This window comes from Pan paniscus, chromosome 8 (genome assembly GCF_029289425.2).
Source record: "Pan paniscus chromosome 8, NHGRI_mPanPan1-v2.0_pri, whole genome shotgun sequence".
In the NCBI taxonomy this organism is placed as follows: domain Eukaryota; kingdom Metazoa; phylum Chordata; class Mammalia; order Primates; family Hominidae; genus Pan; species Pan paniscus.
In genome coordinates, this window is record NC_073257.2 from 92,490,697 (window position 1) to 92,518,532 (window position 27,836).

General features: G+C 50.1%; 1 protein-coding gene across 2 annotated transcripts in view; it reads left to right on the plus strand.

Annotated features, from left to right (window-relative positions):
* The first annotated feature begins 10,019 nt into the window (after nt 1-10,019).
* SH2D4B (SH2 domain containing 4B) overlaps nt 10,020-27,836 on the plus strand; it is a 107,697-nt gene continuing 89,880 nt past the window's right edge. For both annotated transcript variants that reach the window (XM_055093074.1, XM_003828218.4), the window contains exon 1: nt 10,020-10,807. In XM_055093074.1, the coding sequence (XP_054949049.1) occupies nt 10,624-10,807 (184 nt within the window). In that variant the 5' untranslated portion in view covers nt 10,020-10,623. The remainder of the gene's footprint in view (nt 10,808-27,836) is intronic.

Below are 27,836 nucleotides of genomic sequence, written 5' to 3' on the forward strand. Positions count from 1 at the left end.
TGGAGCGCAGTGGTGCAATCTTGGCTCATTGCAACCTCTGCCTCCTGGGTTCAAGTGATTCTCCTGACTCAGCCTCCTGAGTAGCTGGGATTACAGGCGCATGCCACCACACCTGGCTAATTTTTGTATTTTTAGTAGATATAGCGTTTCACTGTGTTGGCCAGGTTGGTCCCGTACTCCTGACCTCAGGTGATCCACCCGCCTCGGCCTCCCAAAATGTTGAGATTACAGGCGTCAGCCACCACGCCCGGCCCCAGTGCATAGTTTTTTACTGAAGACAACCAGAATCTCTGTTGCTTATTCCAAATTTCCTTCCACCACTTGTCCATCCAGCAGAGCCACTTTTAAAATAGGACGGAGGCAGAAATTTAAAGGAGTCAATATCTCATGGTGAAAAGTGAATCCTGAGGGTTAGAGCATCCACCAGGTGCCCTAGGTTAGGGCCAGCCACTCTGGGAGGCAGCCCGGGGCACTCACTGTCCTCTCAGTAGTAAATGAAATCACTCAGGCCATGTCTGCTACCCAGAGAGCCTGAGTGTCCTCAAATGCTTGTTCTGCCTCTCCATCCACTCCTGCAGACACCTCAGTGGCTGCATCCAAAACCGCTGAACTTTGCTTCTCTTTCTCCAACCCCCAATTCCACCCACATCCAAAACTGCTCTGCCCCCTATTCCCATCTCAGCTGAGGGTACTATCATCCACTCTGTGGCCACATCCAGGAATGTGTGTATCACCTGGGCTCTGAGGATGACATCAGCTCTTCTAAGTCAACAGAATGTCGGGTCTATTCTAAAAGTCTCATCTGACAAGGAGATCTTTAAGGCTTTACTCCCTTAAAGGCTTTACTCCCATCATGATGGGATAACCATCATCATGGATTTCAGTGTCATTCTGTCTTTTTCTTTGGAATGATTCCTGGGACTCGCCTTGTTTGCAACATGTGCATTGAAATATCTTTTCAACATAACTTTGTTCTTAATTGTGTTTACTTCCTTTCTCTGTGAATCTCAGTGATTCCTGGAAGCTGTGGTTGGTGGGGGATGGGGTGGGAGGACTTTGGTAGTATAAAAGAGTACCTGCAATGAATGTTCTAAGAAACTGGAGTGTTGGGGTCCTCCAGCCCTTGGCTGGTAAACTGTCCATTCCTTCCTCTTTGCAACACAATTCTCATAACTGGCAAAGGTGTGCATTTAAAATTTGTGACTGTAGTCTGAGTTTTTTTCTCCCTGTACAATTCCGCCTTCCCCCCTGCAAGCCTGTACCAGGAGAGGTCTCAGCTGCCTTGGAGGCGGTGAGACATGTGGGTGTTCACTGTGGCCCTCAGGGATGAGGCTGGCACTGGGGCATCTGGGACCAGAAGTCCTCCTTTAGTCCCAAGTCTCTGCCACTCAAGTGCATCAGTGAGAGGTCCTCATAGAAAATCTACTGTGGGCACAAAGCTGCCAGGCTGATGGGGGTGGGGAGCAAACGAACACCCTTTTCCCCTTTTACACCAGAGGAAACAGACTCAGACTAAGGAACTTGCCTGCTGCCAGACAGCTGGGAGGTGGTAGAACCGGGCTTACAGCCCAGGGTTTCCACTCTAGGAACTCTTCTCCCTTCCTCTGATGACACTAACTCGCAGGCCATGATCAATGAGCAACGATGTAGGCAGGCACTGACAAGGCACAGCAGGAAGGCAGCTCAGTGCCCATGACGGCCAGGAACTGGGTACCATTTCCTCAGCAAAATGGGATAGTAACTCCCACACTGCAGCTACGCACTTGGGCAGTGGTTCACAAGGCCAGCAGCCACAGCATCACCCCAGACCAGCAGCAGCTGCAGCATTACCCCCAGCACTTGTTAAAAGATGCAAATTCAGGCCAGGTGCGGTGGCTCGTGCCTGTAATCCCAGTACTTTGGGAAGCCAAGGCGGGTGGGTCACCTGAGGTCAGGAGTTCGAGACCAGCCTGGCCAATGTGGTGAAACGCTGTCTCTACTAAAAATACAAAAAATGACCCGGGCATGGTTGTGGGCGCCTGTAATCCCAGCTACCCAGGAGACCGAGGCAGGAGAATCGCTTGAACCCGGGAGGCAGAGGTTACAGTCAGCCGAGATTGCGCCATTACACTCCAGCCTAGGCAACAAGAGTGAAACTCTGTTTCAATAAATAAATAAAAATGCAAATTGTATGCCCCTTCCTTCAGGCCTATGGGACCAAAAACTGGGATGGGGCCCAACAAAATGTTTTAACCAGCCCTTGGGTGGTTACAGAAGGATAGAGCCAGAATAGACTAACCACTGTAACAAACATTACCTATACTTGGGAGGCTTTGAAAAATGTTTATTTAGCCGGGCGCAGTGGCTCACGCCTGTAATCCCAACACTTTGGGAGGCTGAGGTGGGTGGATCACGAGGTCAGGAGATTGAGACCAGCCTGGCTAACACAGTGAAACCCCATCTCTACTAAAAATACAAAAAATTAGCCAGGCGTGGTGGCAGGTGCCTGTAGTCCCAGCTACTCTGGAGGCTGACGCAGTAGAATTTCTTGAACCCAGGAGGCGGAGCTTGCAGTAAGCCGAGATCACGCCACTGCACTCCAGCCTAGGTGACAGAGTGAGACTCCCATCTCAAAAAAAAAAAAGAAAGAAAGAAAGAAAAATGTTTATTTTTTTGCTCATGCCACAGTCTCTGGTAGTTGCTGGGAACTAGGGTGGGATTCTCTGCTCCACACAGTCTTTCATGGACCCAGGTTCCTTTCCTGTTGTGGGTCCAGCCTCCTGTAGCTGTTGGAGGCATCTCTAGTCAGCTGGTGGTTGGGGAAGAGGTGAGGATCAGGGAGGGAAGATGGAGAGTACCCTGCTTGTTCTCACATTCTGCTGGCCGGAACTCACAAGCCACCTGAAATGATGCAAAGGTCTAGCTGTGTGTGTAGGAGAAAGAAGAGAGGCCAGATATTGGAAGACAGCAGTGGTCTGTGCCCCAGGTCCCATGGTTTAGGGAAGTGAACCTTGGCACTGGATTTCCTGGCTTTCTAAATCTCCCTTTATAGGCAACTTAGGGCCCAGTCTGTGGTGGGTGGATTTGCCTGGTTCACAGCCTCTGGTCAACCTTCTTTCTGCTCCACAGGGCGGCCTGGAGATGGTGGGCTCCTTGTCACACTGGGTGGGGATGTGGGCTCCATGGGGCCAGAGATGTGTGTGCTCTGTGTTCAGATTAAGGGACAGACGGCACATGAATTCCTTCAGTGCCCTCCAGATTTGGTCACTGGGGAGGGGTAGGCTGAGCAGTAGCTCTTGGGTCTGTAGCAGTGTGACCCTGGAAGGACTGTCCAGCTGAAAACAAGAGCCTGGGGCGTGGGGAGGGGAGGGGTTACTCAGGGTTCCATGAGACCTGGGTTTAAGTCCTGGATCCATCATTAGCAGCTATGTGAACTTATGCCTCACTTTCCTCAAATATGAACTTGAGATAATGAAATTACCTTCCTCATAATACTGTTCTAAGAATTGAATGAGGAAAGGTTTACAATTCGGCCCTGGTTGTTCCACTGGGGAGGGAACAGAGATTGGGGGCACAGGGCTCCCCTGGCCTGGGGGAGTCTGGCTCACTCAAGTTCTCAGTCATTTGCAAGGCAAGGACCCTGCTTCTTGCTCTGGGTCTGAGTGGCCTCAAGCCCAGTGGGCAGGGCCTGTGGTGTGGATGGACTCGTCTGCAGTGAGTGAGGCAGCAGGCAGAGCTGGCAGGCTGTGTGGTCTTTAGTGGGTACCAGGGGACCTGGGAGGGCCTTGTGGGAGGTTGTCCACGGTGTGAGCCAGCTTGCCATCTGGGGTCCTGGAGTTCCCTCCCGCCCTTTGAGTTAAAAAGAGTCAGTCCTGGGCTGAGACTTAATTGCGCTAGTGCTGAGTGACCTTGTGTCAGGGGAAATCGGATGGGGCAAAGTGTTTTCTAATTAGCAGGACTCACTGACCTTTCCTTCACTGTCAGCGACTTCTCACAGGGAGGCAGAGCAAGCGGGGCTGGAGCCCCGCATCTCTCTAATGGAGCCTATGTCCAACAAGGAGGTGGATGGCTGGATTCAGGGCCCTGGGAGGACTTCATGTGGGAAGCAGACCTCAGGAAGGGCCCTTAGTGATGGTGTGGGCCAGGGTTCTCACCTCCTTAGTCTCCTGTCCTGTCCATCTCCGCAGCATCCTAGGCAAAAGAAGCGGAGAAACACTCAAGCCACTGGGGTGGTTAGGGCATACTGGTGGCAATTGTTTAAAACCTTAACTAAAACAAGGTTAAGCAAAAGGAGTTTACAGGCTCTCATAGATGGGAAGGATGTGGGAGGGTCACAGACTGAGAGGAACCAGGGCTGTGGCTGCTGGAAGGAGCCTCACCACCGCCAGTGTGTTTCCTCCCCGTCGTCAGCATCTCTGCTTCTCTCTGCACGCCAGCAGCTCTCTCTTAGGGCACGCAGACCTTTCCTCTGCAGGGGAACACGAGTGCCGGCAGCCCCGAGTTAGTGACTATCATAGAAACTCAGTGTATTTCTCTCTTGTTTATCATTCCGAGTCCTGAGTCACAGGCTTGTCCAGCACTCAAGACTTTTTCTTTTCTCTATTTTTTGAAACGGATTCTCGCTCTGTCCCCCAGGCTGGAGTGCAGTGGCCCGATTTTGGGTGCAAGCGATTCTCCTGCCTCAACCTCCGGAGTAGCTGGGACTACAGGTGTGCGCCACCACATCCAGCTAATTTTTGTATTTTTAGTAGAGACGGAGTTTCACTATGTTGGCCAGGCTGGTCTCGAACTCCTGACCTCCCGCCCGCCTCAGCCTCCCAAAGTGCTGGGATTACAGGCGTGAGCCACCACGCCTGGCCAAGATTTTTTCTTTTAAACCTGGTGTATGGAGATGCTCACTAGGCAGACAGAATCAGCCACCACAGCCCACTCCCTCAGCCAGTATTACTTTGACTAAGTTAGTGAGGAACCGGGCCCCAGATTAAGAAGCAGAACTCACACTGTCATCTGCTGTGTGCCTGGCTGGCTCATGCATACCTTGTCTATCTAATGCGGACCAAAGCCCTGTGGCACACCCTGCTGGTTACCCCCAGTGATTACCCTGGCACAGAGGAGGAAAGGGAGTCGTGGGAGGGAGAAGGACTTCCCTGGGAGGTCTCTGGGCTGGCAAGTTGGGTGACACAGGTCCGGTTGGCTGCAAGCCTGGGCTCTGCTGTTGTAATCATAAATGTGTGTGTGTGTACAGTTGTTTACAATGTCAGCATGGGTGTCCTTGTTTGTTAGAGATACATGCCACTGCTCCCATCATGAGGAAAATCCTAAGCCCTCCCCATGATTTTTGCCAGTTTCTGGGGACTCATGCTCCTGGCAGCCCATGTGTCCCCAACTCCTGTGTCCTTTAGGGACCTCTTTTGAGCCCTGCCTCTATTCTGGCAGAATTAGAGAAAATTCTTTAAAAAAAAATAAAGTTTAAATTCATTTAAAAAAATAATAAAAAATCTCACAGCACGAGTTTTGATGAGATTTGGGGCAAGGTGGGCCACAACCTTGGGTTGTATGGCCACCTCCCCCTCTTCTTCCCCTGTTGTCTCTGCAGCTCAGAAACCCCAATTTCCTGGCCTGTGTTATGTGGAGGAGCTGAGCTCACCCCCTACAGCTTCATCTCCGAACCTAGCAAGGATCCTGCCCAGATCAGGAGATCCTCCTTTTAATAGAAGTTATTTACACTCCTTAGAAAGCAGTGGGGGTGGAACGATTCTTTTTCCTGATGCAGAGATGTAAAACTGGGACATTGCTACACATAATATTTTAAACCTGTCTTCCCTCTTACCAACGAACACATCACCAGCACCATCTATGCCAATACATTTCTCAACATCAATTTCAGTGGCTGTATTACATTTTATCCTACGGATGTGCTCTCATTTATAATCTAAACCACTTTTATTGAACACATCAGTTATTCTGAAATTTTCAGTGTTATGATGGATGTTGCAGTAATTATTCTTATATATGCACAGAACCCCCAGAGGACATGACTACTGAAGGCTGTGCTGGCAGGATCACAGGTAAGGATCTAGCAAATTGTCCCAGCTTCATTGACTGAGCTTTCATCCTTGTTGCACTACTTTGAGCTGCCATTTTGATCATATAATAATGATTTAGTAGAGCTCTTTTTTGGTTCAACCTACCTGTTCTTGTATCAGAACTGAAATGTTTAATTTTATAAATTTGAATAGTGGCACAATATAGAGTTCACTATTCCTCAATATTTTCAAGGCTGTTTCTTATCTGTTCATTCTTTTGGTTAACTTGGGAATCATTTTATCAAGTCTCTCTACTTCCCAATTTCCTTTCACCTTTGGCTCAAAATGATATTCAATGTATACATTAATTTGAGTCACATTTTGCTGCATAATGCTTGAGTTACATTTTGAGTATTACGTGTTACTCATAATACATATTGAGTTACATTTTGCTGCATAATACATTATCCCCAAGTTTAACACCTTAAAGCAGCACATATATATCTCATACCCTTCTGAGGGTCAGGAATCTAGAAGCAGCTTAGCTGGGTGACTGTGGCTCCGGGTCTCTCATGAGGCTGCAGTGAAACTGTTGGCCAGGGCTGGAGGATCCCTTCCAACCTCACTCCATGACTGTTGGTGGGAGGCTTCAGTTCTCCACCTGGCTCTCACAATATAATTTCCCCCAGAGTGAGTTATCAGAGAGAGTGTGCAACCAGTAATCTATCTGTTAGAATATGTCACTTCTGTCATATTCGATTGGTCACTCAGACCAACCCTAATACATGCGAGAGTGACTATGCAAGGGTGTGAGTTCCAGGAGGAAAGCATCATTGGAACCATCTTGGAGACTGGCTAATACACAGATAAATGGCACATCTGACAATATGGCATCTTTCTGAGGGTCAGTGTGGTGTGTTCCTATATGAACTTAATGCTATTAAACTTAATTAAATTGTAGGTATGCTCTCAGTGAAGATTTTTACTTTTTACATTACAGGTTTCCACACTGTTAAATTCATTCCAAGTATTTCATACATGCTGTTCCTATTATGAAAGGATCTTTTTTTTCACATGGCATTTTCTAAGTAGTTGTTGCATTCATATAGGAGATGCTATTGATTTTGACACCCATAATTTTTCAGTGGAGACAAGGCAGAAACTACTCCAGACTCTCACCTGCTGTTGCTGATCCTTACATGGTGGCTGTGCCAGGCTCAGCCGCGCTGAGATGACAGGGCTGTCTGGCCATCATTGGTCATATGGACTTCAGATTTGAAAGGATTTTATGTAGAAGCAGAGTGCCTGATAGGACTCTCCAGGACCCCCATTTCTGCCCTGCTTGGCTCCCACTGGCAAGGCTGGCTCAGTTCCTGTCACCTTCTCCTGGACTTTGGCCAGAGTCCACTGGCTGTTTCCCCTGCCTCCTGCTCTCCCAGTGCCCTCTCCACACCAGTGCCAGAGCTGCTTCTAAGAGATGCCTCAAAGCCCGCTTCCAGCTTAGGAACCCCAGGGAACATGGATGGTTTCTCCATTGCCACTTCCTAGCCTTCCTGGCATAGGCAGGTCTGGTTTGCCTGCAGGTCCCTCTCTGGGGGGGGGGTCCCTGCTCCATAGATGCTGAGCCTCCAGAAGTCCGTTCTTTTATATCACATTTGAAAACCTTTGAAATGCATTATAGTTGAGTCATATGAATTATGTAAGTATATCCTACTCATTGTATAAAACAACACAGAATTGTCTAAAGTGTCATTTTTCTCCACATTCCAAGAAAAAGCTAAGAAGCAATGCTAAACAATTAGGCGTGTGATCTTCTGTATTTTTCCCTTTGTCTCCACAAAAGTAATCGGACATACAGAATTTTTAAAATGGATTACCCTGTGCACAGTATTCTGCATGGTGTCTTCATTTTATCAACGGTGGCCCACTTCCCTCGACGAAACAGGCGACTTCATTGTGACAGGAGTAGAGGTCCATGCTGGGCAACCCACCCCCATGGAGGGACACTCAGGTGGTTTCCAGTCACTTGCACAACATTGTTGGCGTGCGTGGGCCTCCCGGGCCCGGAAGAAACTGCGTTCGCGTGCAACATTAAACACCCCACATGGGCTGGTGAAAAATGAAAGCAAAATAAGACCAGTTGAAAGGCGGCAGAAAACCTGTGTGACTACTCCGTGGCTCCCCTGCCTGGTTTCCAGCCGCGGACTCTGCTCTTCGGCGCGACCCCTGCTCCTGGGGTCCTCTGGGGTCCACCCGCACCCAGGCCACGCACACCCAGGTTGCGAAGCCGAGTGCCTCCCCGTGCGGCCGCCAGGGAGCGCCCCAGGCCTGGCCGAGCCCCCCGCCCTCCACCCCGCCAGGCCCAGGAGAATTGATAGGCGGGACCCGAAGCACGTCTTCCCGGAAACCGGACTTTACCCGCTCCCGGGCTGCCATCCGCGGCTGGGTGACGCTCACGTCCCCGCGATTCGGTGTCTCTTGGCCTCCTGCCCCACTGACCTGGGAGTGCCAGGGATCACCCCGCCCCCAGCGAGATCCCCTCTATCGCACAAAATGGGCGCTAGCGGGGGTCATTCTAGTCCGGCCGCCTCACTCTCCCGACGGTCCTCCAGGGTGGCACCATCACCGTTCTCGCCCGCCTCCAGCCGGCCCATTCCTGCTGCTCCCTACAGCGTTGTCCCTGCCCCGTGCCCTCTTGTGGTCGTAGGTATCTGGACGGCCTGGGAAAGATAAAAAGAAGCTGCCCGCAGGAGCCCAGACCCTGGGGGCCTTCCTCCCCTTGTCTCCTCTTTGGACTCGGGGGTCCCCCACCAGCCACGGCGAGGGGGAGAAAGAGAATAGCTGGGCAGAGGCTAGGGAAGACCCCTGGTCTCAGAAACTGAGGGGAGCCAGGACTCCCGGTGGGGGAGTCGGTGCAAGCCCTGAGGTGGGTGGATGGGAGTCCAGGGCCACAGCTCTGCAGCGGACAGGCGAGTCCTGTGGCGGCTCTAGGAAGGTCTGGGCACACTGGGACCAGCCAGCTGGACCTGGGTCGGGAGGGGTGGGGCATCTGACTCCACTCCTGTGACCTGGACATTGCCTAGCTGAGCAGGAGCTTTGACCCTATGGGCTTACAGCTCATCTGAATCTGCTTAGTCCATCTTCCTGTTGTGTTAACCTTGCAGAGGGGGAAGAATGCCAACTCTCCACCCCCCTTCCATCACTCTTGGGTACCTGATCCACCTTCCACCCTCATGGGCAAGGAAGGGGACAGGAAGGTCACCAATCCAACCAAGCCACAGTGCCAAATCCTGTTGGTTCGTTTGTTTTCCCCTGGTTGGGTTATGTTTTCAAACCATCAACAGATTCATAGTTGCTAGTGGATGTCAAATTTCAAAACGGGGGAGTCCCAATACAGTGACTTGTCCATTAGGAAGCCATAGGCAAGCCACTTACTTTCTCTGAGCTTCAATATCCTTGTCCCAATAAGAAGGCATCTGTGATTAGCTCTGAGCACATATTTAGGGTGAGCTTTCACCCTAAAGATCTCAGCAACGGCAGCTTCTACCCACCTTCACACACCAAAGAGAGGGTGGGTTCTCTCCCAGCAGAAGGCAACATCCCGCCATTCCAGTGTGCTTCTGATCAGGGCACAGAGAAGAGCCAGTTTCATCTTCTTTCTTTTTGGTCAACTCCAGGCATCTGCAACAAACAAGATTAACAACAACCATTAAAACTGGCCCCTGGAGGGTTTATCTGTCAGCCACTCATGGCTGCAGGATCTCATTATATATAGGCCAAAGGGAAAGGATGTCTGCTTCCTTTCTGTCCTGGAAATCCAAGATAAAATCCCCTCCAGTTGTCTCTACTGATTTCATTTTGTTTTCTTTCTTGGCTATAACACAGATAGGAGGAAAAATCTTTCCTCCCCCAAGGCAGAGTTTTAAACGCATCATCTCAGAATGCCAAATGTTCTGGAAAGGAAGAAAGTTGGCAGCGAAGGAACCCGCAGAGAGAGGGGCTGAGAGGGCTGAGGGGCCCAGCAGCTTCTGGCAGGCTCCTCTGGTCTGTGTTTGAAATTGGCTGAAAAGACATGGAATTTAGTAGGCAAGTCTGCCTCCTTCTCCTCCTCTTATCTGCAGAGGAGAGATCAGTTCCCAGCTGGCCGGGGCAGTGTCATTGATATAGCTGGTGTCATTGTTACCTTCCACTAACAGATCACTCGACACCTACCGGCCCAGGCAGGGCTGGGACTGGGCATTTCCTGGCTGAGCTGGAGGCTTGGGCCCTTCCCACTGTCTCAGAACCCCAGGTGATGCCAAGACATGGGCTCTGCTGGGATGCCGTGCTTGGTGACCCAGGAGAAGGACTAGATTGCTCCTGGTGGTTGCTCCCCCTTGCAGAGTCCCACCTGCCCCTTTGGGTCCTGTTGCCTGGCCTCTTTTGCTGTCCTGGGTAGAGGAGATGAGTTCGTCGCTGGCTGCAAGCTGAGGCCAACTGACAATGCTGCACAGAGAAGGGGCACCGAGAGTGGCCCCTGATTGAGCAGTCTGTAGTGCAGAGCAGCCCCTCGGGCGTTCTGCCTGGCCCTGCTTCCCCTGCTGGCTGCCCTTCTGGTGCGTGCATCCCAGGTGGCATCATGCTGCAGCAGATCCTGCACGACATGTACATCGACCCCGAGCTCCTTGCCGAGCTCAGCGATGTGCAGAAGCACATCCTCTTCTACAAAATGCGGGAGGAGCAGCTGAGGCGCTGGAAGGAGCGGGAGACTTGGGAGGCCCTGGCCCAGGACGAGGGTCTCAGGCCTCCAAAGACCAAGCGAGGTACGTGGCTGGGAGTCACGGAGAGGTAGGCCACCAGTCCCCCAGGAGGTAGAAAAATTAGCAGGGCCAGGCTGTGCCCTTCTTCAAGATGGGCACTGGGGTGATGAGGGCTGGGGGCTTGAAACCCTTGTCTTGTGGGCATCAGGTCCCATGAGCCTGTGCTTTTGCCTTTTGGCCAGGACCTTAGGGCTTCGAGGCTGCTGCAGAGGCTGTCCAGCGGCCCTTATTGGAGTCAGGGAGTTGGGACTTGCTTTGTCTTGTTGTGGAAGACCCGAGTTCTGGGAAGACACCATTGAGACTTCAGATTGTGCTCCGACGTGGTTGGCAATGGTAGGGTGAACGAGGGCATATTTGTGACCCTTGCCATTGGTTCTGGGCCAGGGTGTGGTGTAGATATGCAGTTCCTCTCTCCTTGGCATGCATGGCACACCAGTTCTTGGCTAGAGCCCCTTCTGTGGACTGTGCCTCTCCCTCCAGATCCTCTGGCAGGAGGATGCTGTGGGTTGTCTCTGGAGCCCCACTGGGCATCCGGAGAGAGGGCATCAGGGAACGTCCCACACAATGAATGACCATCCCCAAATGGTCGTAGCAACTGCAGATGAGAAGCAAGGGCCTAGCCTACATTTCAGGTGTTTTGTATGCAAAGTCATGTGCCAGTCAATCCTATGGACTGGTACACCTGTGGGTGAAGGAAATCATCCGGGACCCCTGGGCCAGAAACTGGCAGGCTGCTGAGGCTTGGCTTGGCACAGGACTCAATCCTGCCAGGGATGGTAGTTTCTGTGGATGCTGCATGCACTTTACAGTTTGCAAGGCTTATGTGCCTTCACCCTTTGAAGTTTTCAATCCAGGACAAAGTCCTGTTTCAGAGCTGAGCACACAGCTCCCTTGGTGATCTGGCTGTTCTCCATGCCAGGCTCACTGCTGGCCAGTCCCCACCAGGTGCCACAGGCCACACCCGCATCATCTGGACATGCTTGCTCTTGTCTCTGGTCTTCACATGAGTGGCTCTCACCGTTGGGAATGTCCTTCTGCCTTCATCCATCTGACAGACTCCATCAGGAGTGGCCCCCCTGCCCTGGAGTGTTCAGGGATGCTCTTGCATAGGGCAGTACTTGCTCCTCTGTGTCTGCCTGGCATGTAGGACCCACGCCTGCCCTGGCACTTGCCACCCTGTCATTGTCATTCCTCATCTGCTTGCCTGGCTCTCCGATGGGCTCAAAGGCACTGGTGTGTGAGGGCTTCCTCCACTCTATCTTGCTCCCCTGGGCCCAGCACAGAGCTGGCACATGGTGTTAAATCCTTGTTTTGAACAAGACACAGCAGGACCCTGCCGGGGAGGTTGGGGCAGAGCTGTGACTTGGCTGCAGGTGGCTGCTGCCAAAGCTGGGGCCTTCCGGGCTGGGCTGCGCTGGCAGCTGCATCACTAACTGGTGAAATGACAAGCCACCTTGCCAGCACCACCCGGCCTGAGCCCTGGGGACTCGTGATGCCTGCATGATGACTCTTCTGGGAGGGAGACAGATGCCTGAAAATTTAACTGCAAAAATATTTATACAGAGATTTGTCACACATTGACATCTACATTTTCATGTATAAATTATACATTAAACTCATTTGAGTTTCTGGTGCAGAAGATCCTTTTTCTGGTAATTAATTTTCTGATTTATAAAGAATGGAAAAGCAGGAAAGCACGCCGAGGAATGTGTGTATCCCAGGTCAGGATCCCACTTGGATCCTGGCTCTTTGCTTCGGTCCTGCCTTTTGGAACTGTCTGGGCATGCCACTGGGGAGCCTGGGGGCTGGCCCTGCCCAGGAGCCGGAAGAGCTTTCGGCCGGAGGGTCCAGGATATACAGTATCTGCTTCATGTCCTGGGGTCGTGATGAAGGGTGGCAACAACCTGTGAGCTTTACGTTGACTGGGTGCCTACCCAGCCCTTGCTGCTCCCGTGTCCCTGCGGGGTGGCAGGGCAAGCTCCCTGATTTCATTGCAGATAAGGAAGGTGAGGCTCAGAGAAGTGATGCGCTACATCCAAGGTCATCCAGCTGCTACATCTCATGACTTGGATCTGGGGTCTGGTGACTGATTTTTTTTCCATTCATTCACTTCCAAACTCGGGACTCCAATTAAACAAGTGAGCTGTGCACACATTCACTTGTTCACTCATTAACCAATTCATTCACTTATCCAGCATTACTATGTGCTGATTTCAGTGAATGGGACAGTGCTTGTCCTGGAGACGGTGGGTAGATGGATCATAGGGAACACAGCCAACTCGAGTGCCAAGAGTGAGGCTTGGTGCAAAGCAGCCGTGCCGTGTCCCAGGGCGGGAATTGTGCGGGGACGGGCTCCACGGAGGAATCTTCTCTTCCTTCCCTTGATGTTGCCAGAGGACTCAGGAGGCTCTCCAGATGCTGGTGAGACCCCAGCCCCAGTTGATGTCCAGGCTCTTGAAACTGTCTTGAGAAAGAACTCGGGAATGAGTCAGAATGATAGGAAAGGCAAGAAACTGTTAGTGAGAAGCGAAAGTACACACTTGAGAGAGAAGTGCGGGCGTGCTCATGAGAACGTGTCACACCCAGCAGAGTCTGGGTTTCTAATTTTATGGGTGTTTCTTTAATTAGGGGATGGAACAATTATTAGGTGTTCTGGAAGAGGAGGAGATTTCAGGGAACCCCCTGGGTTACTGTTTCCTTTCTTCCTTCTTTGGGTTTGCCCAGAAGAGCCATGGACAAGTCACCCTGAGTGGGATTTCAGCTGTTTTTACTCTCTTCCTTTGGGTTTTCTGTTATCTTGTTGTTTCTTTGTCTTGTTCTTGTTTTAGCTGTTGTTTGGGTTTTTCCATGCTCCTGTGACCACCCAGTGCTATTCTTGTCTCATTGACAGGCATCCTCTTTCCTGGTCCCCTCCCCACACATTTTTTTTCTGAAGGAAGCACCTGCTGTAGCCCTGCTGAGCTGTTTGCTGGCCCCTTGGGATCCCTGAGCATGACGTGGGTTAGTCCTGGTCAGCCTAGAGTGACACTGGGCCTCCTCCGGGCCATCGTCCCCAGTGCTCTAAAGCCTTCCCTCTCCCCTCTTTTCTGGGAACATTCCTCGCTCCTGGCAAGCCTGGCTTTGCCATCCCTTGGGCTCAAGTATCACTCCCCATGTCACTACAGACAGGCAGGCAGGACAAGGTGTGCCTTGTGCCTGAGAACCTCACAGCCCCGGAGTTGTGCCTGGTGAGGGTGCGAGTAAACACTGGTGATGTGAATCATTCTCGTTTACAGAACCTAGGAGGTTTTCTTGATTCTGAGATCCACATTTGGAACCCACAGAAGTAAGCTTGGGTGAAAGCTTAGAGGCGGACTGTGAAAGGTAGGAAGGAGAGGAGATGAGGGCACAGCTGGACACATCACTTCTCTGAGCACATGGCATTTCTTTTCTGTTTTCACTTTACGCTTTGGCAAGAACCCTCTGATGTTCTATGCTGTGGTGGATGGTGTGGACCCCTCAGCTTGGTAGGTTTTTTAAATCTAACATCATGCTTATTGTGCTATCACGTTTCTGACAAAGTTCGTTGTCCAGTATATTGAGTATATTGAGACTCAGAGAAGGCATGTTATCACATTATGTCCCAGCAAGACTTCAGTCAAACCCCTCTAGCATGGCCACGACCTGTGCAAGTTCGTTCTCTCCTCATTCTCCTTGGCCACCACAGGAATGCACATCCTGTGTTAGGAATTATGAACTTCACAACCCTGTGGACTCCTCTCTGCTTACTCAGTCATCCCAGGTTCTCAGGGCCAGAGCTGGGTGTGACCAGGGGACACAGGACTGAGGACACATGTCCACACTACTGACCCAGGAAGCTTCCCTGTTTGGACCTGTCAGTTCTATCTTTTTTTTTTTTTTTCAGACAGAATCTCACTCTATTGCTCAGGCTGAAGTGCAGTGGTGTGATCTCGGCTCACTGCTACTTCTGCCTCCCGGGTTCAAGCGATTCTCCTGTCTCAGCCTCCCAAGTAGCTGGGATTATAGGCGCCCACCACCACAACCAGCTAATTTTTGTATTTAATAGAGACATGGTTTCATCATGTTGGCCAGGCTGGTCTTGAACTCTTGACCTCAGGTAATCCGCCCTCCTCGGCCTCCCAAAATGCTGGGATTACAGGCACGAGCCACTGTGCCTGGCCCTGTCAGTTTTATCTTGATTGACAGTTTCTGCTACTGTTAAATTGGTTCCTCTGTGACCGCCTCTCATCCTTCTGGATGCTTTTGCCTGGGAGCCAGACGTCTTTCCCTCCCTCTCTTCCCACTCTCCTGTTTGTGAATCAAGCCTGCACACTCAGGAAGCTGCTTCTTTCCTTTAGGTTTCTTACCAGGCAGCCAGCCTTCCTATGCCTGCTCACTGTCCTGCCCTCATTCCAGCCAGCAGAGTGCTCTGAGCCCAGTGGGGTTCCAGCCTCTACTGCCTCCATTCTCCACAGCTGGGCTCAGGATGTGCTCCCAGATGCAGCCCTGGCCTGGGGCCTAAGGGACTCACCCTCTTTAGCATCTTCTTTATTTCTCAGCATCAAGTTGAGAGGTGACAGCGTGCTGGCTGTCCTCACAGCCCTCTCTCGCTCTCAGTGCCTCCTCTGCCTGGGCTCCCACTTTGGCGGCACTTGAGGAGCCCTTCAGCCCGCCGCTGCACTGTGGGAGCCCCTTTCTGGGCTGGCCAAGGCCGGAGCCGGCTCCCTCAGCTTGCAGGGAGGTGTGGAGGGAGAGGCGCCAGCGGGAACTGGGGCCAGCGCGAGTTCCGGGGGGCGTGGGCTGGGCGGACCCTGCACTCGGAGCGGCCGGCCAGCCGGCCGGCCCCACCGGCCTGGGGCAGTGAGGGGCTTAGCACCTGGGCCAGCAGCTACTGTGCTCAATTTCTCACCGGGCCTTAGCTGCCTTCCCGCGGTGCAGGGCTAGGGACCTGCAGCCCTCCATGCCTAAGCCTACCCCCTGCCTCCGTGGGCTCCTGTGCCGCCCGAGCTTCCCCGATGAGCGCCGCCCCCTGCTCCACGGCGCCCAGTCTCATCTACCACTCAAGGGCTGAGGAGTGCGGGCACACCGCGAGGGACTGGCAGGCAGCTCCACCTGCAGCCCCAGTGCGGGATCCACTGGGTGAAGCCAGCTGGGCTCCTGAGTCTGGTGGGGTTGTGGAGAACCTTTATGTCTAGCTAAGCGATTGTAAATACACCAATCGGCACTCTGTATCTAGCTCAAGGTTTGTAAACACACCAATCAGCACCCTGTGTCTAGCTCAGGGTTTGTGAATGCACCAATGGACACTCTGTATCTAGCTACTCTGGTGGGGACTTGGAGAACCTTTGTGTAGACATTCTGTATCTAGCTAATCTGGTGGGGATGTGGAGAACCTTTTTGTCTAGCTCAGGGATTGTAAATACACCAATCGGCACTCTGTATCTAGCTCAAGGTTTGTAAACACACCAATCAGCACCCTATGTCTAGCTCAAGATTTGTGAATGCACCAGTCGACACTCTGTATCTAGCTACTCTGGTGGGGACTTGGAGAACCTTTGTGTCCACACTCTGTATCTAGTTAATCTGGTGGGGATGTGGAGAACCTTTATGTCTAGCTCAGGGATTGTAAACACACCAATCAGCGCCCTGTCAAAACAGACCACTCGGCTCTACCAATCAGCAGGATGTGGGTGGGGCCAGATAAGAGAATAAAAGCAGGCTGCCCAAGCCAGCAGTGACAACCCACTCCCGTCCCCTTCCACACTGTGGAAGCTTTGTTCTTTTGCTCTTTGCAATAAATCTTGCTATTGCTCACTGTGGGTCCACACTGCCCTTATGAGCTGTAACAGTCACTGCGAAGGTCTGCAGCTTCACTCCTGAAGCCAGCGAGACCGCGAGCCCACGGGGAAGAATGAACAACTCCAGAGGCGCCGCCTTAAGAGCTGTAACAGTCACCACAAAGGTCCGCAGCTTCACTCCTGAGCCAGCGAGACCACGAACCCACCAGAAGGAAGAAACTCCGAACACATCTGAACATCAGAAGGAACAAACTCCGGATACACCGCTTTTAAGAGCTGTAACACTCACCGCGAGGGTCCGTGGCTTCATTCTTGAAGTCAGTGAGACCAAGAACCCACCAATTCCAGACACAAAGTCACTTCCACTGCCCTCATGGAAACTGTATGACACCATCCTTTTCACTAGGCATCTGGCTTCCCTGTTTCCTGGGCCCGTCCAGTAGCCACGTCAACCTTGCCTGCTGGACTTGGGCCCTCTTGGCTTCCGTGTGTCCTCTTTCCAGGCATGGATGTCCTGACCTTGCATGCCAGCCCTGCCTGGACCCCTGCACGGAGCCCTGCACCTGCCTGCAGACATTCCCATGGTGGCCCTGATCTCAGTGCAGTCCCTGCCCACCCTACCTCAAGCTCATCCCTACAATTCCTTCCCACAGCAGCTGCAGACCTTTGGACACACGAGTTAGCTCACGTATCCCCCTGCCTCGATGGTTTTCATGGCACTCATGAAAGGCACAGGCCTTTGCTGGCACCTGCCCACCTCTTCAAGCTAATTTCCACCATGTGCATCCCTCTGCATGGAATGCCCTTTCCCCAGATCCTCATGAGGCTCTTCTGGGTCATCATTCATCTCTCGGTTGAATGCAGAGTTCTTCACTGGTCACCCACTCGCAATGAGCCCCATCCCAATCTCTCTCTTTCAAAACCTGCCTACTTTTCTTCCTAGCACTTAGCATGTCTGCAAGTATATTTTTAAAAATTATGGTAAAATACACATAACATGAAATTTACCATTTTATCCATTTAAAGTGTGTAATTCAGTGACATTTAGTACATTCAAAATGTTGTCCAACTATCACCACTGTCTAGTTCCAGAACATTTTTCTCACTTCAAAAACAAACCCCGTAGCCATGAATGGTCACTCCCTAGCCCCTCCTGTGCTCAGGACCTGGCCACCACTGATCTGCTTTCTGTCTCCGCGAATTTGCCTCTTCCTCCTCTTTCTTCTCCTTCTCTCTCTTCCTCTTCTTCCTTTCCTCCTCCTTCTCCTTCTTTTGCTTCTCCTCCTCCTCTCCTCTTTCTCTTACTTTCTGTCCTCTTTCTTCTTCTCCTTTCTCTCCTCCTCTGCCTTTTCTTCTCCTTTTTCTCCTCCCTCTCTTCTCCCTTTTCTTCTTCTTCTTCCTCTCCTCCTTTCTTTTCTCCTCCTCTTCTCCCCTTTCGTCTACTTCCTCTCCTCTTGCTCCATGTATCTGTTTGCTTGTTTACGGTCCATCTCTTCTATTAGCCTAAAAGTGCCATGAGTCCATGGATGTTGCTTGCATTGTTACAGTTTCTATCCCAGCATCGAGAACAAGGTCTGGGGCAGAGATGGGGTGTGCATGGGTGAGTAGCGGCTAAGGTGCTTAAATGTGTGCTGTGACAGAGGGGTTTGACTGGGGACACAGATGCTAAGGGATTGCTTTTTTGAGTGAAAGGCTGTGTGCTGCACAATGTGACCTCTCCACCCCACTACACATAAAAAATCCTCACTAAAAGTATAGAAATCAGAATATATGTGTGCTTTGGGATTTGTTGTAGAGGCTGATATACAATAATATATGTATAAGCAATGATAAATCTGTCACCTTTTCACTTTTACTTACAACTCATTTCATTTTCTTATTTTCTCTCCTTTCTCTCTCTTTCTTTCTTTCTCTTTCTTTCTTTCTTTCTCTCTCTTTCTTTTTTTTTTTTTAGACAAGGTCTTGCTCTGTCATCCAGGCTGCAGTGCAGTGGTGCAATCTCAGCTCACTGCAACCTCTGCCTCCCAGGTTCAAGTGATCCTCGCACCTCAGCCTCCTGAGTAGCTGGGACTACAGGCGTGTGCCACCATGCACGGCTAATTTTTGTGTTTTTTGTAGAGACAGGGTCTCAGCATGTTGCCTAGACTGCTCTCAAACTTCTGGGCTCAAGCAATCCACCAGCCTTGGCCTCCTAAAGTGCTGGGATTATAGGTGTGAGCCACTGCGCTGGCCACTCATTCAATTTACATTTCTTGTTTTAGGATTTGAACTTGGGTTTTAGCCTGACCAATGCTACTTTTTTTCTTTGCATTTACTTGGTGTATATTTGCCTGTATCTCCCACCACAGCCTTTTGATGCCATTTTGTTTTAAGAGACTGTCTTGGAAAATGTATATTAAATAGCATATGGTTTTTTTTTTTTTTTTTTTTTGATACGGAGTCTCACTCTTTTGCCCAGGCCGGACTGCAGTGGCGCTATCTTGGCTCACTGCAAGCTCCACCTCCTGGGTTCATGCCATTCTCCTGCCTCAGCCTCCCGAGTTGCTGGACCTACAGGCACCCACCACCGCGCCCGGCTAATTTTTTTTGTATTTTGAGTAGAGACGGGGTTTCACCGTGTTAGTCAGGATGGTCTCAATCTCCTGACCTCATGATCCGTCCGCCTCGGCCTCCCAAAGTGCTGGGATTACAGGCGTGAGCCACCGCGCCCAGCCAGCATATGGTATTTTAAAACTTACTTTCATAAATGCATTCAAGCTAATTATCTTTATCAGGAATGAAACATGATCTACTGAAGATAAGAAACATAAGCCTATTTTTATATTCTTCCCCATGATTTTGTTGGTGTAATCAAGGATGGTAACCTCAGATTTTAGTTGATTTTGTTTATATATTTCATCTCTCAAGATTTATTTTTTATGTTCATAGTAGAGGTTTTATAATGAAATCCCAATAACAATAGTTGCTTGCATGTTAACTCCACTTTGTCTGGTTTCATTGCTCCCTATATGTTTTCCCTCTGAGGGGCAGTGATAAATGCTTTATTTCCCCTTTGCCCCACTGTACAAGTGATTTGTCCAATCAAGCAGCGCACCCCTCACTGTTGGGATTCTTAGCACATTACACTGAAGTCACTAAACACCATGGGAAATTCTTGCTTAAAGCTGCCTTGCGCCCCATCCCTAGTCTTGCTGTCATAATATGTTCTTGGGACACCATTGATTTTGGCATGCTGATTTTCCTCAACCTCCTTCTTCAGTGTTTTTTGTTAGTTCCAACAGCTTTTTGGTTGATTCCCTTGGACTATCTAGGGAGCCATGCTGCACAGGAACACTGGGAAGTCAGGGGAGCAGATGCCCCGGATATCTGGACCATAGCTCTTTGTAGCTGTTGTTCACAACCCCTTTCCTGGACACTGGGGACAGTGATTCCAGGACAGTGCTGGGAGCGGGAGGGAGGGGTTAGGGAGGTGACTGACAGAATCTCCTCCCTGGTGTCTCTTCGTGATGTTTATTTACCATTACTGCCCCATTTCTTTTGTTAAGAAAAGACTTCCTGTCACCATGTAAATATTCAAGGAACAATTCTCTGGAGGAAATACTTGATCACGTGTGTATAAGGAGAGAAAATGAGGTGTCTAGGGGTGAGGGACAGTGTCCAGAGCCCTATGGAGGACACTAGTTATTTCCAGGAAGACAAGAAGTAAGAAGCCTCTTGTGCCATGAGAGTTGGAAAGTTGGGGCTGAGTGTGGGTCTGAGGGACCAGTTAAGGCAGCTGGTGATGAATGAGATATTGCCAGCTTCTGAAGGGGAGCCCCAAAATCAAACAAGAAGAAAATCATTAGAAGTGGATTTATGGTGACACAGGGCTGTCCACCTGACCCCAGAGAGATGTCCTATCACCTGTCACCTGTAGGTAGGTACCCCTTGAAGCTCTGGTAGGTATTTGGAAGGCAAGCAGACCCTGACACTCTTCCAGACTTCCCACCCAAGGGATGCTCCCTTAGCTCATTTTCTGAGGGATTCTAAGGTGGGAAATAGTGTCATAGATCATTTTTCTTTCTTCTTAGACAGAGTCTCACTCTGTTGCCCAGGCTGGAGTGCACTGATGTGATCTCAGCTCACTGCAACCTCCGCCTCCTAGTTTCAAGCGATTCTCCTGCCTCAGCCTCCTAAGTAGCTGGGATTAAGGTGCACGCCACCATGCCCAGCTAATATTTGTATTTTTAGCAGAGATGGGGTTTCACTATGTTGCCCAGGCTGGTCTCAAACTCCTGACCTCACATAATCCGCCCACCTCGGCCTCCCAAAGTGCTGGGATTACAGGTGTGAGCCACCGTGTCCAGCCTCATTTTTCCACCCTTGGGTGGGCTTGATGTTATTTTCAAAATGCCTGTGGCATGGTGGATGGATCCAGGCCAACTCAATTTCATCCTGATTCCACTGGGGTGGCTTTGGAAAGTCACCCATGCAATGAGAATAACAACTCTTTCCCAACAGTTTTTGGAAGAATTAAAAATGCTTCTTCAACAAGGGGGACAGCTTCTGCCACCATGCAGGTACCTAAGAGCCAGGTCATGCTCGTCTCCTTCCTTTCTTGGTTCTGCTGGCAGATCCCCTTGGAATTAGTCTGGGCCTCTTCCTGAGTGCTCCATCGCTAGCCCTAGTCTATGGGACCAGCCACATCACTGTCTAGCCAACCTCAGTTTTTCTGGAGTCTCAGCAATGTGGGGTGACTTAGGGAGCGAGGGCTTTCCTGTGTGTCTCAGATCATCAACCCTTGTGTAGTTTACACATTTACTTTTACTTTTTAGGATATATTGGAGGAAATTCAGTTTTTCCAATGAAGGTTCACTCTTGATTCTTGGGATGCTGATAAGCTTTTCAGATGAATGATGTAAAGATGAGGCATCATGGTGGGTGCAGGAAGAGCACACAGAGAATTGCTGTGATCTGCTGGTAGCTGTCGGCACAGCCTGTGGCCTGGGACTCCCTGATTGTGATTGTGTGGCTAAACGTAGGGCTCCCTCCTGAGCCAGGCAGTGGAACAAAGGCTAGGGATCTCCGAGAGCTGTGATGGGACTTGATGTGTGTGTGTGTGTGTGTGTGTGTGTGTGTGTGTGTGTGTGAGTTTGGCATGTGTTCTGCTGGCGTTTGGGGAATGGAGAGAGAGCTGGGGCCAGACCTTTCTGTTCCTTCTGCCTGGACCTTGATATCTGGTATGGCCCTGCCGTGCAGTGGGTGCTTCACCCAGGTTTGTGGCCTTGACATTGATGGGGCCTCACTTTCTGGCTCCCAGCCTCCTGTTCTGCCTCCATACAGCAGCCAGAAAGGTGAGACAGCTGTGCAGATGAGTGAGCTCCTCAGGGGTGTAGTCTGAGCATCTCCCCTGGAGCTCAGACCCTTCATCTGTAATGGGCACAGTCTTTACTGAAACCACCTCCCTCCAGGGGAGGTTGTGGGGATTAAGTGAGCCATGTGCAAAGTGCCTGAAGTCCACCCGGCGTGCACAGCACCTGCCGAGGGCTTCTGGTTCCTTTGCAGCCTGCCACCTCGCTCTTGTTTCCTTCCTGCCTTCCTCAGGCCCAGCAGTGAGGTTCTTAGTGAGGCAGCTCCACCTGCAAAGGCCACCAGGGCCCACTGCTCCCCATCTTTAGCACCAGTGCTTTCCGAAGCTGCACAACCTCGACTTACCAGGTGGGCAGTGAGAGGAGCCAGAGCAGAGGCTGCTGTGAGCAGGCATGGGGTCACCCACAGTCACCGGTGCTGATGGCACTTGGTACCTGGCAGGCATGGGCATCCCCAGCGGTGAGGGTGGTTTTTGTGGCTGTGGAGAAAGATTAATATTTAATTAATTTAATTAATTAATAATTAATAATTAATTGTCAGCTTTGAGTAATCTGTGTCCACAAGGAAAGAACTTGCAGCCTTAGTCAGCTAAGGGCTTTTGGTGGGGAGCGGGGGGTGGGGGAAAGGGGTCCCTGGAAGCTAAGGAGGATGGGTCGGATGGCAGAGCAAGAAGTAAAGGCAGCTGCATTCTATAATATGAAGGAGATCTCCTCCAGATGGAGGGCCTGTCAGGCCTGTGCTAGGCCCTTTAAGGGCCTCAGCTTATCTGACCCCTCAGTGACCTGGAAGATGCACCCCTATGCATTTCATAAAATCTAAGAGTGCTTGATTGAAAGACACATCATTGTCTGGGCACAGTGGCTCACACCTGTAATCCCAGCACTTTGGGAGGCTGAGGCGGGCAGATCACGAGGTCAGGAGATTGAGACCATCCTGGCTAACATGGTGAAACCCCATCTCTACTAAAAGTACAAAAAACTAGCCGGGCATGGTGGCAGGCGCCTATAGTCCCAGCTACTCGGGAGGCTGAGGCAGGAGAATGGCGTGAACCCAGGAGGTGGAGCTTGCAGTGAGCCCAGATCGCGCCACTGCACTCCGGCCTGGGTGACAGAGTGAGATTCCGTCGCAAAAAAAAAGAGAAAGACACATCATTATTTTATGTCCTACTAAGAAAGCTGTAAATTAAACTATGATACATCAATGGTTGTAAGTACATCCTGATTGAAGAAATGTTAAAATAGGTGTCTTTGAATCAATGAATAAGGTATTATTTCCATTTTAGTTGAGCAAGTGGAATCTCAGAGAGGTTTAGCAACCTGCTCTAAAAAACAAGTAGGAGTTGGAATTAGAATCTGATCCTAGGCCTGTTCTTCCTGCCACAACATAGGAAGCTTCCTCCACACTGTTTCTGCCATGATGAAAAAGATATATTGCAGGTGGTTAAAGATCAACACAAAAAAAGGAGAAACAAAATTATCAAAGTAATAAAAGAAAATATTAGACTCTGTTGGGGGAGAGTGAAGCCTTTCTTAGAATAAAGCACAACAAGGAAAAGAAAAAGAAAAAGAAACATGACTTGATTTTTATTTTATTTTATTTTATTTTATTTTTTTTGAGACGGAGTCTCACTCTGTCGCCCAGGCTGGAGTGTAGTGGCGCGATTTCGGCTCACTGCAAGCTCCACCTCCCGGGCTCACGCCATTCTCCTGCCTCAGCCTCCTGAGTAGCTGGGACTACAGGTGCCCACCACCATGCCCGGCTAATATTTTTTGTATTTTTAGTAGAGATGGGGTTTCACCATGTTAGCCAGGATGGTCTCGATCTCCTGACCTCGTGATCTGCCTGCCTCGGCCTCCCAAAGTGCTGGGATTACAGATGTGAGCCACCGCGCCTGGCCAACATGACTTGATTTTTAAAAATCTTAATAAAAGATGCCAAACTTAAAAAAAGAATAAAACTGGATTTAAATAGAAAAATATTTGCAACATATATAACAGGCAAAGGATTAGTATCCAGAAAATATAATGAAGTGCTCCAAATCAACTAGCAAAAGACAAACAACCAATAGAAAAATGAAGGAAAAAAAATGAACAAGCAATTGCAGGAGGGAAATTTCAAATCACAATGAAGATGCGAAAATACATTCAACTTCACTAATAAACCACCTCCACTCAAATTAAAGCAATCAGATTAGCAAGAGTTAGGAGAGTCTAAGAGTAGCCATGTTAATGAGGACCCAGGGAAAGAGATTCTCTCCCACACTACAAAGGGTGAGACACACAGCGGGACTGAGTGCCTGTCCCTTTCCAATGCTTCTGCAGGTTCCCGAAGAGCTTGGGCAGATAGGGATGGGGTGGTGGTGTCTTAGTCCAGGCTGCTATAAGAAATTATCACACACTGAGTAGTTTAAACAACAAACATTTCTCACAGCCCTGGACTCTGGATGTCTGAGGTCAGGGAGCCAGCATGGTCAGGGGTCTGATGAGAGCCCTCTTCCTGGATGCCGATGGCTGACTTCTCCTGTATCCTTACATGGTGGAAAGAAAGTGTGCTAGCTCTCTGGCCTCTTCTTATAAAGGCACTAATCCCATTCATGAAAGTTCCATTTTGTTGACCTAATTACCTCTTGCCCTAATTACCTTCCAAAGGCCATACCTCCTAATACCATTACATTGGGACTAGGGTTTCAATGTATGAATTGCAGGGGTACACAAACATTCAGAATTTCAGACCATTGTTAGAGAACAGAGGCTCATGCCCAGGGTCACACAGCTGGTCAGTGATCCGTGGACCAGCAGGGAGCCTGAGTTTCGGTGCAGTTTCCCTTTCCTTCCCTTGTCCCAGCTGCTGCCAAAAGCCCAGGGACTGTTTGAACAGGACTGACTTTTGCTCCACTTTGCCTGGAGGGAGGTGCCTCTCCTGCACTGTTTCAGGGCTCCAGCTGGTGGATGCTGACCTGAGCTGCCCTAGCTTCCTGTCTCTCCCCTGGGATTGTTTTCTGTCCCCTCATTTCAGGATGCTAACGCTGTCCCCTCCCTGCTTCCCCATCTCTGCACCTCCCTGCTTCCACTTCCAGCCTGGAGGACAGCAGGGGCAGCTCCTGAGAAAGGCCACCAGCTGCTTATCTCGGCACTCCCTGTAACCCAATCCCAGCTCTCACTCCAGCTCGGAGGAGCTGGGTGGAAGTAGCAGGTTGTAGGCATCTACCTGTCCCTCTGCTATCTCTCCGAGTGGCTAGCATTACTGCTTTCGAGGTTTTTCTCACCTAAGAATCAGCAAAGCTTCCTATGGTTTTCCCATTTGGAAACAGATTTTGCCTTAGATGTTGGGGTCTAAATTCTTTGGGTTCATTTTCATGTGTATTTACCCCATGTCGTGTTAGAATTACATAACCCTAGGCTTTAGGCATTTCTTTCTTTCTCCCTCTCTCTTTCTTTCTTTCTCTCTCTCTCACTCTCTCTCTCTTTCTTTCTTAGAGACGGAGTTTTGCTCTTGCTGCCCAGGCTGGAGTACAATGGCACGATCTTGGCTCACTGCAACCTCCACCTCCCGGATTCCAGTGATTCTCCTGCTTCAGCCTCCCGAGTAGCTGGGATTACAGGTGCCCACCACCACACCTGGCTAATTTTTTGTATTTTTTAGTAGAGATGGGGTTTCACTCTGTTGGCCAGGCTGGTCTTGAACTCCTGACCTTAGGTGATCCACCCACCATGGCCTCCCAAAGTGTTGGGATTACAGGTGTGAGCCACCATGCCTGGCTGGCATCATTTATTTCTATCCTAGTATTTCACTGGTGTGCTTTTTTTCTGGGCACCATGGTGGGGTTCTCACCCTCAAAACTGTGAGATGCTAAAGATTTAGGATGTCCTGTCCCTTGTCCCCAGGACATGTGCAGCTCCCTCATTTTACAGATTAAGTGATTTTGATCCCAGAGATTTTAAGGAACAGGACTGACAGCAGGGTCTGGGCTCCTCACTGGCACATTGATTCTGCTGTGTCTCTGTATTGAACAAATTGCAGACAGGGAAGTAGGGGTTGGAGGTGGGGCGTTGTAGATTTCCCAATGACAGTTACACCAAGTCCTGCGACACGTGGGGCATCATGGCCCCGGTGGGAGCTGTTCTTGGGTTTGTTCTTGTTCTAGCAAGAGAGGGTCCAGGCTTCATAGGAGGTGTGTCCTTGAGCTGGGGTAGAGGGGGCGCCATTTCACAGTTACAAGGTTGGAGGGAGTGATGGTGGTGGCTTAGCGTGACCAGCCCCATGTCTATGTTGCTCATACACAGCAAAGGCAGTGCTGAATACAATATCAAACAGCCTGGCTCTATTGGCAGCAGCCCCTGTGCCCACAGAGTGCTGGACTTTTGCCTCCTTTATGCCAGAGGCATGTATGACAGTAAGAGTGTCTGGGTTCCAATTTTGGCTACCCACTTTCTAACTGTGGCTGTTTCCCACTTATTAATTTGGCTTTGGTAAGATACTCATGAGTCTCTGAGCCTAAGTTTCCTCTTACCTAAACTGGAGATGATGATAATAAGTTCTGCATCCCAGATTTGTGAGGAAGACGAAATGATGGTCCCAGTGAAGCAAAGTATGTTGTAAGTACTTGATAAACATTAGCAGAGCACATTCCTCCTGTGCTTAGTGGAGTTCTAGAAGAACTTTTCCGGAAGACTGAAGTTCCAGAAGATTAAAGTTTACAGCTTAGAACAAAAGGCATCTGTGTTAAGAGAACACATCGCTGTTGGGGCAGCCGCTTCCTCGCAGGATTCTCTGAGAGGGGCCGTATCCTCAGCATGGGTCCTGCCTTTAGGAGCTGGTGCTGTAGGCACAGAGGGGGACGTCTGCACTGTATCTTGTGGTCCATAGTGTCTCCTGGTTTCTTACTGTTCTGAAGTTCTGATTCAATCTCTTTATAACCAGCTAGCATTACCAAATGTGTCAGTTCAGGTTCTCCAGAGAAACAGAACCAATTGGATGTACGTGTGTGTGTGCGCTTACATAATTATTTTAGTTTGTTTTAAGGAATTGGTTCATGTGATTGTGGGAGCTTGTCAAGTCTGAAATCTGTAGGACAGCCCAGCAAGGTGGAAACTCAAGCAGGATTTCTATGTTACAGTCTTGAGGCAGAATTTCATCTTGGGGAAATCTCCATTTTTTTGCTCTTAAGGCTTTTAACTGCTTGGGTGAGGCTTACCCACATGTGGAAGGTAATCTGCTTTATCTAAAGTCAACTGATTGAAAATGCTAATAACATCCATAAAATGGCCGGGTGCGGTGGCTTACGCCTGTAATCTCAGCACTTTGGGAGGCCGAGGCGAGTGGATCACAAGGTCAGGAGATCAAGACTATCCTGGCTAACACGGTGAAACCCCGTCTCTACTAAAAATACAAAAAATTAGCCGGGCGTAGTGGTGGGCACCTGTAGTCCCAGCTACTCAGGAGGCTGAGGCAGGAGAATGGCATGAACCCAGGAGGCGGAGGTTGCAGTGAGCCGAGATTGCGCCACTGCACTCCAGCCTGGGCGACAAGGCGAGTCTCAAAAAAAATCCATAAAATAACTTTACAGTAAAACCTAAGCAACTAGGCACTATAACCTACTTAAGTTGACATAAAATTTACCATCACAGCATGTAATTAATTCCACTCACATGTAGCAAGGACCTACTGTGTGCAGTGTGCTTCTGCTATGAGAGATGCCAGGGTTTTGCTCATCAGACTCCTACAATATAGCTGGGTGGCCAGGCTTTTCAATAAGGACATCCTTTAGGAGGATTCTTCCAAATCATCTCCAAGAGAACAAGAACAGCAAGTACGGTCTAGAACCAGGAAGCTGTCTGCAGCCAGAGTTGTTTCTCTCCCCACCTACTGTTCACATTTCTCTCCCT